Raw genomic sequence first — 13,297 nt, forward strand, 5'->3', positions numbered from 1 at the left:
AATTGCTACACCTCTAACTGCAAACTGTCAAGTGACACACAGTTCAACTACAAATTGTGAGGCTACACACATAAAAGGCAGAAATGTTTCAGTCATATATGAGTCCATTCAGATACTTAAATCAAAATGAAAAACCATCTTTTGGAATGGCATATTCTCTTAATATTACCTGATTGTTAAAATAATGTGCTCTCTTCAGAGAACTACTGTCGGGAGCCTAGCTAGCAGCTAAGCTCATCCTGACCTCTGGCTGTGCAGATGTCGCCAAGATGACGGGAGCCAGACCTGCAGATAGGGAGCCAGACCTGCAGCTAGGTAAATTATCACCTCTGGCTGTGCTGTTACCGCCAGGATATGCTAAAGGCAAGGACATTTGTTCACAGCTACTGTCCGGAATTGCTTTGCTATGTCCCCACCTTGCTATGTCCGCTGGAGTAGATTCCTATGTTAATCAACCTTGTCCTGTGTTTACTGTAATCAAATGTTGCAAACTTCAAAGACTCTTTATGTTCTGGAATGTTAACAATCCTATGCTATTCCCTGGTTCCAAAACTGCATATAAGCTGGGAGTTGGAATAAACTTGGCTGCAGTCTTGAGGTTCAACCTTACGGCTGTAGACCTCCCGTACCCCATCTTTGTCTCTTGTCTTTTTTCTCTTGCTTTATTTTTCCTTTTCCGTATCCCTGCCGCCCCTCAGTCAGGATTTCTGTTCCCCTGCCGGCTGGCCCGGCAGGAACTACAATTTCCATTTCTTCAAAGATAATCTGTTTTCCTTTCGTCATGAAGCTATTGTGCACAATTTGGCAAAAGTTTGACTAGGACTTTTTTCCCCAAAATGGTAAGTTTTAAGGTTATAAGATTACAAATAGTTACACAAACAAGAATTTCAAGTATTTTTAATGTAAATATTTGTATTTATATACATACACAAACCAAAATATTATTTAAAAACTAATGAATTCAGTTAATAGACCTATTATTAAACTTTATTATGAAAGGTTATGAAAAAATCTTTTAAGTGTTTAAAATTTCATTGCTCATAACATTTCTTCCATAGTAAAAATTCATTTTTAACACAGTTGAGATAATAATTCATAGATACCACATTAAAATTGTACTTAAGAAACCCTTTCCTTTCTTTCACCAGTCTAATTTCTATGAAAATATTATAGTCAAAGAGACATGATCCAGCACACCTTAGTAAATGTAAACATTCTAAATGATTTAATATCAAGCTTTGAAGACTCAGATTTTAGACTTAAAGTGCTCATGAAATTCTCAAGTGGTTTTATAATAGCTCAACTGATTGAAGATATTATAATTGCTCCTGCTTTATTATAGCTGTGACTCAACATCCATCTTGATTAGAACTATTAAAAACTTCGTACCTGAAAGCTTATACTTTAATTAAAATAATGCTATTGTAAAACAATACCATGCCTTAACATGATGCATAAGAGAAATTCTAGTATTAAATTAAAATTTCTAAGTCATTTATCATTGAAAAATCATTAAAATGGAAGCTAACAATCGTGTGTGAATCTACTCAGCATATTTTTCATTTTCAAAACAATATAGGTGACATCCTAATTGTGGTTCTTGTGTGTTCTTCTGAAGACAGAATATTTGCTTATTTGTGTAGCAAACAAGAGACAAGATTTTAGTGTACAATGGTTAGTAATCCGTGCAAGATGAAAAATATTAGCTATTATTGGTAGCTAATTAGTCAGTTTTCATAGGTATCAGATTATCACATGTTCAACCAGAAACTACATAAATAGTTATGGTCAAAAATATAGGATTACATTTAAGCACATGATGACAAACCTTACACTAACAGAACACTTAGTTTGAGAATCATTACAACACCACCTTCAAAATGCTTAATCCATGGTAAAAATGTAACGTCGCAGAAGACAGATTAAGACATTCAGTGATGGAAATGGAAATCATGCTCTCTGAATTCCTGTGGCTCCACCGCATTTCCTTCTGCTTCTCAACTGAATGATTGGTTTCTGCTTTTCGTAGCTAAGTTGTTTTGTAGTGTTTTGTTTTCATTCATAGTTGCAGGAGGAAGAAAAGCTTTTCAAGAAAATATCAGGAAAAAAAAAAAAGTTCAGTTCCCTGAAGACATCTGCAAAGACCAAAGTCCCGGGTCAAGTGAGGGAGCTATACAAAGGAGGGGCGGGGGCGGGACGGGCAGGAACTAAGTTTCCCTGAGATGATATTTTTGGATGTGGTGGAGGGGGCCTGTGAGAAGAAAAAACAAAACAAAACAGTTAATAGTGTGTGGACTGAATACAATAATACTGTACTCATGATAAGCTTACATAATACCATTCTCAACTTGATAACAGATCAAAAAAGACACCATAGACTTTTAGATTATTTTAGATAACAGTTTAAAATCTAAAGGAATTGCTAGCTTGTATTACCATTATTCCATAACTGAGACTGTAGGAAGGTTATTACATGCAATTGTAAAATCAAATTGTAAAAGACAAAGGATACTAAGTGGATGAAGTGCTTTTCTTGTGCTGATGGAATTCACAATCAGCAAATTTCTGTTGAGTGTAAAACTAGCCATACGCACAAAGCCTATGGGCCTCAGATCATATACAATAATCTTTACTGAACTGATCTCCAGCAAATGGAAACAAGAGGTTCTTTTCTTTGTTGTTTTGCTTTGCTTTCCATCTTGTTCATCATACTTGTATGTCTTTGGGAAGGAAAGAAGGGGCACAGAAATGGTGGGACAAAGGGTGAACAAAGGCAGCAGTGGTACTCACTGGGCACTATGTTGAAAATGAACTGTACAACTTGTGAGTGGGGACAGAAGGGAAAAACTGGGAGAGAGCAAGCGAATGGGTAACACTGTCCCAAAAGAAATTGAAATAGTAACCCCTGTGTACAACACCTTTAACAACAACAAACAAAATTATACTAAAAGAAAAAAGTAGCTGACCTTTCAGCTCCCTTCAACAGCATTCTCTCAATTAAACATGCAGCTGTCTCCGCCTGCCTTTCTCAATCTTCACACTTCAACTCCTGGACACCTCTCCTTACCGGTGGATCCATTCCTAGTAGTTCTCCAATACCACACTAGATTACTTCCCACTGGGCACCTGGCTCTCAGCTTATCTACCTTTCATCTTAAATTGAATTTCAGTGTACTCTTAATGGGAGGACCACTTCAATGCTGAAATGCAGCTGGAATTTGAAGGACTCTGCAAGGTAGGTAGGCTCAGATGTATTCTATATGATGTAAAATATAATAAGTGAATTATGCCTTCTTACATCTAAAGTCTGTCTCCTGGGTGTTTAGTTCCTGTGCTTTGAAGCTGTAGAACCTGCATTTATTCTTTCCCTTTTTAAGTTTCTAGTTTTGTGCTGAAATTGTCTATCTTGACTTTTAATCACATGACAATCATCATACTTGTTTATTTAGTTAGTTAGTTTTGGTGCCAGTACTGGTTCTTGGACTCAGAGCTTGTGGCTATCCTTCAGCTTTTTCACTGAAAGCTGCTGTACCACAATGTGAGCCACAGCTCCACTTCTGGCTTTTTGGTGGTTAATGGAAATAAGAGTCTAACAGACTTCTCTGCCTGGGCTGGCTCTGAACTGCAATCCTCAGATCCCAGCCTCCTGAGTAGCTAGGATTACAGGTGTGAGCCACCAGCACCCGGCTATCACACTTGTTTCAAAACCTATGTGGTTTTATTTTGTAATTTATTAAACAAAATTTTTTTGACAAGGTGTTGTGCAAAAAGGGTACAGTTACATAGTAGGGCAGTGTGTACATTTCTTGTGATATCTTACACCCTGTTTTTCTTTCCCTTCCCTAGGTCAGGTAGACATATATACAATACACAATGTACCAAGAACATGTACAGTAGCCACGTGGCCTGCGCCCAAGAAAATTCGCCTAGGGCTTTAAATGTAATGTCGATATTAGATAATATGTCGACAATAGTCTTATATGAACGTACATACATAGCTTTTGAGCTATTGTATTCCACTGAGAGGTCAATTTTTGACCTTTATATGTTGAGTAGTTGTTTGGTTTTAGTTACATAATGTTGGGTCACTGCCCCAATCCTGTGGGAAATACCATTTGACAAGAAGTTTTTGGTTTCATAGACCTGGTCTCTACTGTCTCCCCATCACCCCTTCTTAACAGTCATATATCAGGGAGATCATCCTCCTTTGTTTTCTGTGTTCTAGGCGTGTCTCGCTCAACATTATTTGTTCGAGTTCTGACCATTTCCCTGCGAGTAACAATATTTCACCATTCCTAATCGCTATGTAGTATATTCCACTGTGTATAGGTACCATATTTTTTGGATCCATTCATCTGTGGAGGGGCATCTGGGTTGATTCCATATTTTGGCTATTGTGAATTGTGCAGCGATAAACATGGAAGTGCAGATGTCTTTTTGATATCTTGGGACCTGCTGTTCAGGATAGATGCCTAGGAGTGGTATGGCTGGGTCATAGGGTAGAGAAACCTCCATACTGTTCTCCAAAATGGTTGTACTGGTTTGCACTCCCACCAACAATGGAGAAGGGTTCCTCTTTCCCTGCACCCCCTCCAGCACTTGGTGTTGCCTGAGTTCAGAGTATAGGCCATTCGAACTGGAGTGAGGTGGTATCTCAGGGTGAGGTGGTATCTTTCCTTTACTACTAGGGATGTTGAACATTTCCTCATGTTTCTTTGCCATTTTTATCTCTTCTCTTGTGAAGTCTCTCTTTAGCTCCTTTGCCCATTTCCTAATTGGTTTACTGGGCTTGGAGGGGCTTAGTTCTTTGAGTTCTCTGTAGATGACAGATATTAGGCCTTTGTCTGTTGTTGTGCTGGTAAAGATCCTTTCCCACATGGTTGGCTGTCTTTCTATTTTGGTGGCTATGTCCTTAGCTGTGCAGAAGCTTTTTAATTTGTAGTAGTCCCATTTGTTGAGTCTCTCCCCTATTTGTTGTGCCCCTGGGACTATATTCAGGAAGTTCCTTCCTGTGCCTATAAGTTCTAGCGTCTTTCCTACTCTGTCCTTCCATAGTAAAACCTATGTTTGATGACTGTGAAGTAGATATTCTGAGTATTAAAGATTTTAGTCTCATTTTCTTTTATTCTATGCCTGGCTTTTTTTTTCAGGGTGGGGGGCACTGTCCCTGAGCTTCTTTGGCTCAAGGTTAGCACTCTACCAAGTGAGCCACAGCACCACTTCCAGCTTTATTTTTTGTGAGGGGGGGAGTAATTTATTGGACATAAGAGTCTCATGGACTTTTCCACATGGTCTGGCTTTGAAGCATGATCCTCAGATTTCAGCCTCCTGAATAGCTGGGATTTCTTTTTTTAAATGGGGCAAATTAAACATCAATGGGGGGCATAGTGCTCCCTTGCTCCCTGACCCCCAGGGTCCCACACAGAGCCTAGCTGATGGCTGGCGGCCCTTCTTCTCCTTGAAAGATCTCTGTTTCTTATCCCCTCTGCCCAGCCTCTCACATTCCACCTGCAGAAGGGTAGAAGCACCTGCAACAGCCAAGGGTCTCACAGCTGGTCATCTCTCGAATTCCTCCTGCTCTTGGCCCTTGTCCCCACAATCTGTTGCACTTCCTTAGTCTCCACGTATTTCTCACATCCCTAGATTCTCCAGCTGTGCTCAATGGAAGGCCCTTCTGGTTTCTATCACTGGCGATCGCAAAAGCCCTAGCTCTTTCTCTTCTATACACTAAAGGCTTTGGCAGCAGTTCATTTTGAGTTATCACTTCCTTTTGACACTCCACTAATAGGGCAAAGTTCTTTAAAAAGCATTCTGCAATTCTGTTCTATCTAAACTTCTAAATTAAGTTGCTTTAAAAAATACTTTGCCCCACGTCGAATTAAATACAAAAGAAACTCTAGCCTTTGTTCTGCGCAATTCACTGCTGACCTTGATGGGAACTGTGGCGGCTGCCTGGCTGCGTAGGTGGGCGCTGGAAATCTGTTTGCCTGGGCAGGCTAAAAAGAAAAAAATAATAATAACATCATCAGAAATGTATTTGTGTATGATTTTTTTATTTTATATAACAGCAAGTGATATGCTTATATAGACAGACTACTTGTAATGCTGACATTTAAAAATCTTTTGCTTAAGTGAGATCAGGATACAGCTCATTAGTAGTACTTGGCGAGCATTCATGAGACCCTGGGTTTTTGCTCTCCATCTACCATCAAAACATAAATATTGCTTACTTTAAAAAATCCTTACCACGATCACTTCTATTTACACTTCCCATGATAACTGGGATGACAGGTGCATGCCATTATGTCTCGCTTTTCCTGTTGAGATGAGGACTCTGGAATTTAAGGCTTCCCATTCTCACTTGGCTTTTGCACTCAGGGCTGGTGCTCTATAATTTGAGCCATACCTCTTTCTACTTGTGGCTTTCTGGTAATTAGTTGGTGGTAAGAGTTTCACAAACTTGCCTGCCTGGGCCGGCTCTGAACCTCCATCCTCAGATCTCACTCTCCTGAATAGCTAGGATTCAAGGCCTGAGCCTCCAGCACCTGGCTTTTTGTATATATACTTATACAAATACAAAAACATGATAGAAGGACATCTACCCATTTCAGCTCTATGTAGTAGGGAAGAATTTCAAAGACTGATAACACCAAGTATTGGCATACATAGATATAAACCACCACTGATGCTCATATAATTATTTTACGGTACAAACTCTTAAAAAAAAACATTTGGAATTTCTAGAAAAGATTTAACTATTCAGAGATTTAATTCCTATGTGCCTCGAATCAGTGCTCTCCCATAGCATCTTAGGCAATGATGGAAATGTCTCTGTGTTCACAGACCCCTCACAGACAGCAGCCACCCTCGGGTGATTTACTGAGGGTGGCTGGTGTAAGTGAGGAACGGAGTTCTTAATGGGGTACAACTGAATATGAAATGTGCATTGTGTATTCAAGGCAGGAGGGCTTTCAGATTGGAGCCAACGGTTGCCCACTAGTGCTCCAATAAAGACTCCACATTCAGAGAAGCGGTGGCTTCTCTGTTCTTGCAACTGGATCTATCTACCATACAATAAGTGGATAGTAACCACCCAGCAGAGTCACTGAGCACACAACACGAACGAGAAGCCATCTACAGCATGTCCTTCCCAGCCCGCTTCCCCATATGCAGCACTGGATCTGCTCTCAGAAACTGCGCGCAGGCTGTTCATGGACTAGTTCAGCAGTGAGATGTTGGAGCACAGCTCCATGGAAAAGGGATAGATCACGAAGTAATGTTAAATGCAAAGCACTCAAAACAGGTTTTTTATTTGGGTTGTTGTTTTTGCCAGTCCTGGTGCTTGGAATTCAGGGTCTGAGCACTGTCCCTGGGGCTTCTTTTTGCTCAAGGCTAGCACTCTACCACTTGCGCCACAGCGCCACTTCTAGCTTTTTCTGTTTATGTGGTGCTGAGGAATCAAATCCAGGGCTTCATGCACTCAAGGCAAGCACTCTACCACTAAGCCATATTTCCAGCCCTGTAACAAGTTTTAAAGTATATAAAATAACACTATCGATTGCTCAAACATATTGATATAAGTTTATCAGTACAAAGACACCCTATACCAGTAACTGTAATACACTTGCAGCAAAGGTGACTGTGGTCCTGCGGCCCCATTACAAGGACAATTAGGATTCTCTAGTTGTTCAGCATGGGGTGGAGGTGGGGGTCTTTGGAAAGCCAGACAATGAAAACAGACAGGGGGTGGAAACAGCTTGATAACACACACCAGCTCCTTTCTCAACCTTCCTGTGGAGGGTGACATTCTGAATCCCAGGTATCTCCTCTCACCTCCTCAGCCATGTACTTTGCTACTGTGCCTTTAACTTGTCCCTCCCCCCACAAGACTCTCACAGTCCTATGAAGGTTTTATTTATACCTACATAACCATTTTTAATCTTTTTTTTATGATACTAAAATGGAAGCTAGAGCCTCGTGCAAGCTAGGCAAGCACTTGACCAGTGATATAAATGTAGATATATAGATTAGATGTAGATTTATTAATATATATGTTATAAATATATATGTGTGTGAATGTATCTATATTTCTATATCTAGATACGGATCTTATATGGATATAGACATATATCTAGTTCCTTTCTTAAGTCTTTAAACATGCAATACTTTAACATAGTAAAGAAAAAAATATTTAATTTTAAACTTACAGCTTGTCTGGAAGGAGCCCCTGGAGAAATATGGCGAGGAACATTTGCTGGCTGTCTAGAAACACTGGATGGATTTTTACCATCTGACCTGAAAGACACAATGACTTTGAGGTTAAGGTGAAACCATTTCTACAGAACATATCACACACAGCTTCGTTTTCCCTGCTATGGAATCATAAAGGTAGTGATGGTGATACCAGGAGACATGAAGTCTTCTGGCATTTTTAACAGCTTTCACACATTTTTAACCATATGTTAATAGGAAGAGTTATTAACCACATTTTATAATTCAATAGTCTGAAATGGTAAGAAATGATCAAACTCAGTCCATAAGGCCTATGTTCACTTTTCTCCTCAAATTTTCCTAAAATCAGAGATAGGTAAAAACAAATTCTTACACTACATAGGCAATATTGGAAGCAGTCATGAAAAATGATAAAGTCCAGAGTTAGGAAACAGGTGGGCTGGCCTGTCAGCTGCGGCGGGACGCGCAGGGCGACGGCTGGGGCAGCAGGATGCGTGTGGAATGAAAACTTAAATGCCGACTGGCCGACTCTCTATGGGGACTGGCCAGACAGAGAATGAAAGCATGAGAAAGCACAGGAAGGCAGTTCTACTTTAGAATCCTTTAATGGTTGAATCTAACCTCAGCACACGCTGGGAACATCAGCACTAAGGAAGGCACTAAGGCACAAATGAGTAATCAAGGCTGCGTAGAGGTATTTAGAAGCCATTATTATAACAACTAGCTCCTAGGTAAGGAGAATACGTAGCAATGTGCAGCAAGCTTTGTTAGTATTTCCTCATTTTACCTTTAAAGCAACCCTAAAAAAAAAAACAAAAACGGTAATATTATGATTCCTCCGTTTAGGAAGCAAGCCAAGGCTCCAGAAGTCTTATTTGTGGTCTCAGTTTATAATTTTATAACAAATGACTGATGTGGAATTTGGATTCAAGTGTGATAACGAGGTCCAGGCTATGTACACTACACTCTGTACACACAAATCGGAACTGTTACTTTGCTCTATTACTTCTGAAAATCTGTCTTTGAAACTGAAAAGTGAAAATTCTTCCTCTTTTATAAGAACTGATAGAAGAAATGAAAGTCATGGAAGAAATGAAAGTCATGGAAGAAATACTTTCAACATCTACATGGTTTATTGTTACTCCATTTGTTAATCTCTAAAATTAGAGAAGCTAGTAAGATCCAATGGTATAACCAAAAACTCGGCTCCACTATTAGAAATCAATGCTCAGCCCACATGAGACCTAAGGACACAAACTGGTCACACTGATTCTATCCATTTTTGCTGTAAGAGATGACTTAGCCACCAATACACCTAACATATCCCCTTTTTTCCTTCCTCTCAGATAGATCTCTCTATGCATTCGAGGCTGGCTTCAAACTCACACTCCAGCCTCTACCTCCCATGTTCTAGAAGCAAAGGTATATGCCACAGCACTTGGCTCATTCTACCTTTTAACCCTTATTTTTAATAAGAATGGTGATACCATAAAAGTCTTTATATCCTACAAAGGATATCCTACATATATCTTACATAAAATCCTATAAAGGATTGCTAACCTTCCCAGTAATTACTACCATCATGACGAACATTGTTTAGAACAGATTAAACATAAAATGTCTAAGTACTCATATGTCTGTGATCTCTTCTTTCTGCAGAAGCATTTCCGGAGTTCGTTCCTCTTGATGAAGAGAAAAGCAGCAAAGCCAACGAGGGGCACAATCAGGAAGAAGAACACGAGCAGCCCATCCCTCAGGGCAGTGCTCTTTTCTAGAGAGATTAAATTGACAGAAATGGTCATTCAATCAGGTTACTTCAACCTCCCCACAACACACCAGGTGACTGATGGCTCACCAATCTTACAGTGTTTCTTCACACAAATACAAGCAAGGACTGAATGTTTTTATTATTCTTCACCTACCAATATATAAAAGGTAGCTTATAATAAACTATTTGGTAGGCTGCTTTTTTTTCACTTTCTTTTTTGCTTTTTGTAAACTTCATTTACATTTATTTGTTTGTTTGTTTGTTTGTACTCAAGGCCTGAGCACTGTCCCTGGCTTCTTTTTTGCTCAAGGCTAGCACTCTACCACTTGAGCCACAGAGCCACTTCCAGCTTTTTCTATTTATGTGGTGTTGAGAAATTGAACCCAGAGCTTCGTGCATGCTAGGCAAGCATTCTACCACTAAGCCACATTCCCAGCCCCTATATTTATTTCTTTTTATGCCAGTACCATGGCTTGAACTTTGGGCCTGCACACCTACTCAGCTTGTTTGCTCCCAACTGTCACTTGACCACTTGAATCATGCCTTCAAAATGGCTTTTTGCTGGTTATTTTAGGGCTAAGAATCTTACTTTTCTGTCAAAGATGGCCTCAAACAACCATGACCCTCCAGATCTCAAACTCCTGAGTAGTTAGGATTATAGGCGTGAGATCCTGGTACCCGACTAAGTTATAGTTTTTTGTTTTTTGTGTTTTTTTTTGGCCAGTCCTGGGGCCTTGGACTCAGGGCCTGAGCACTGTCCCTGGCTTCTTCCCGCTCAAGGCTAGCACTCTGCCACTTGAGCCACAGTGCCCCTTCTGGCCATTTTCTATATATGTGGTGCTGGGGAGTTGAACTCAGGGCCTCATGTATATGAGGCAAGCACTCTTGCCACTAGGCCATATACCCAGCCTCCCTAAGTTATAGTTTTTAGTTTCTAAGTTGAAACTTGTTGCTGCTAAAGAAAAAAGACATATTTCTTCTTTATGATCATTACTTTCTATTGATCTTTGGGATTTTTTTTCTCAGTTTCTTAAAGCTTTTTATATTTGAGACAGACATTAACCTTATCTGTGATAAAAGACAGAAATATGCCCATTTTATCATTTGTCAATGACATTACTTCAGATGACCCTGGATTATCGGGCCATGGTAAGTGTTCAGACTTGTGATCACAAGGAACATAAGTGGTTGAAGATGAAACCGCAGACAAGATAGGAGGTATGGTAGCTGTAACCACTTTGGGAAACAGCTTGGCAGACTCTGAGAAAGCTAAACTAACACCTCATACTTGAGTGTGGGCTTGCTCTATCTCAGGTTTACTGAAAGTCCATGTTCTCACTAGAAAGCTACTGCAAACAGGAGCCCATGGTCTTTGAGGAGATGAAAATCAGTACAATAGAGATGAGAGCAAAGGGAAGACAGTTAGGAAAACTTGAAGTCTGAATAGCAATTAGCCACGTTCCAAGAATGTGACCACAACAAGGCCTTCAGGTTCAGAAGTAAGAGTGGCTTAGTAAAGGGAATCAAAGATCTATGGTCTGTCTTGGGCACAGTAATCAGGCTAGAAAGCTCAACTATCATATAGGGCATTTACATTGTATTATGGACTTGTGCCTTTAATTCTTTTTTTTTATTTTTTGGCCAGTCCTGGGCCTCAGACTCAGGGCCTGAGCACTGTCCCTGGCTTCTTCCCGCTCAAGGCTAGCACTCTGCCACTTGAGCCACAGTGCCACTTCTGGCTGTTTTCTGTATATGTGGAGCTGAGGAATCGAACCCAGGGCCTCATGTATACAAGGCAAGCACTCTTGCCACTAGGCCATATCCCCAGCCCCTTGTGCCTTTAATTCTAATATCAATGGAGCAGTACTGAATTAAAAGTAGGGCACAGACAAAACCAAAGCTGAATTCTCAAAGGAAAATACTAATATCCTATAATGTAATGTGAAACATAGGTCATAACAATATGGGAATGGGAACCATGTAAGTGTAGGTAAGAAGAAGAAAGAAGAGGGAAGGCGGAGGAAGGAAGAAGGAGGTGAAAATAGAAACAGTCCCAAAGCACCCAGGAGGGAGAATCCACACATTGAATATTGAGCACGTGCGTGTGCACACGCCCACACACACGCACACCCCGCCATGGGGCAGGAAAAGGCAGAAGATGCCACCCTCAGGGCATGGCCTCTAGGTGGCCACACTGGTTTTCTGAACTTTACTTGCCATTATAGGTAGGTCCACTGTCCACACTTCCTCCATATCCTTTCGCCTCACAATTTGGGGGGGCCCAGTTGCTATCACAGTGACAGTTCTTATTATTATTACACACCTTTGAAATAATCAGAAGAAGAACTTCTATTAATTGTGAATGCTGCTCTGTATCGACTCCAGAATGGAAGCCAAAAGAAAGAACTAAATGCAAACATATGCATATTATCTTTAAGATTAAAAAAGTTCACAAGCATCAACAAATCCTCCAACATCTAGGGATATTGGAGATTCTCATCTCAGCCTCCCTGGCAATCTTGGGGATTCTCATCTCATCCTCCCTGGGAATCTCAGGGATTCTCATCTCAGCCTCCCTGGGAATCTCAGGGATTCTCATCTCAGCCTTCCTGGGAATCTCGGGGATTCTCATCTCAGCCTCCCTGGGAATCTTGGGGATTCTCATCTCAGCCTCCCTGGGAACATCAATCTTCAGTATCACTTTCACGACAGAGAATACAGCACCTACCCCATGTCCATGGCACTTTTCCTGAACATCACAGTCATAATTCAGAACAGAAACATTTACACACTGGAAGTTTCTACAGATCTGTAAGATAAATATAAAGAACTAAGTGAAGCAAAGCCAAACTGAACACATTAATAATACAGAAGTATTCAGAGAGAAAAAAAGAACTCGGTACAGATTATATCCTAGGATAATGCTTCTCAAACATTCAAGGTATGGTTAATTCCAACATTATGTTTTTGAAAATGTAGAAAAATAAATGAATTGACATAGAAATAGTGATGGAAGAAGATAAGGCAAAAACAAAACTACAGTCTATCATTCCATATGAATACATACAGAAAAAATATTCACAGGGAACCTAAAATAACCACATGGTTTATCCCAAGACTACAGGGAGTTTCAATGATACCTACTACAATACCACACAAAAGGGTGTGTGTGTGTGTGTGTGTGTGTGTGTGTATGGGCGCACGCGCACCCATGCCAGTCCTGGGGCTTGTACTCAAGGATTGGGCACTGTCCCAAGTGTTTGCTCAAAGCTAACACCCTGCCACTTGAGCCACAGC

The 13,297-nt window shown here is 40.4% G+C and overlaps 1 protein-coding gene across 1 annotated transcript in view; it reads right to left on the minus strand.

The window, feature by feature from the left end:
• Positions 1-901: 901 nt before the first annotated feature.
• The window catches only part of Adam9 (ADAM metallopeptidase domain 9), a 79,624-nt gene continuing 67,228 nt past the window's right edge, over positions 902-13,297 (minus strand). Inside the window, exons 17-22 of the mRNA XM_048330931.1 lie at positions 12,729-12,809; positions 12,218-12,323; positions 9,862-10,003; positions 8,208-8,295; positions 5,929-5,996; positions 902-2,251 (exon numbers count right to left, since the gene is read on the minus strand). Coding sequence (XP_048186888.1) covers positions 2,158-2,251; positions 5,929-5,996; positions 8,208-8,295; positions 9,862-10,003; positions 12,218-12,323; positions 12,729-12,809 — 579 coding nt within the window. The 3' untranslated portion in view covers positions 902-2,157. The remainder of the gene's footprint in view (positions 2,252-5,928; positions 5,997-8,207; positions 8,296-9,861; positions 10,004-12,217; positions 12,324-12,728; positions 12,810-13,297) is intronic.

The sequence above is a fragment of the Perognathus longimembris genome, chromosome 21, assembly GCF_023159225.1.
Source record: "Perognathus longimembris pacificus isolate PPM17 chromosome 21, ASM2315922v1, whole genome shotgun sequence".
NCBI lineage: Eukaryota > Metazoa > Chordata > Mammalia > Rodentia > Heteromyidae > Perognathus > Perognathus longimembris.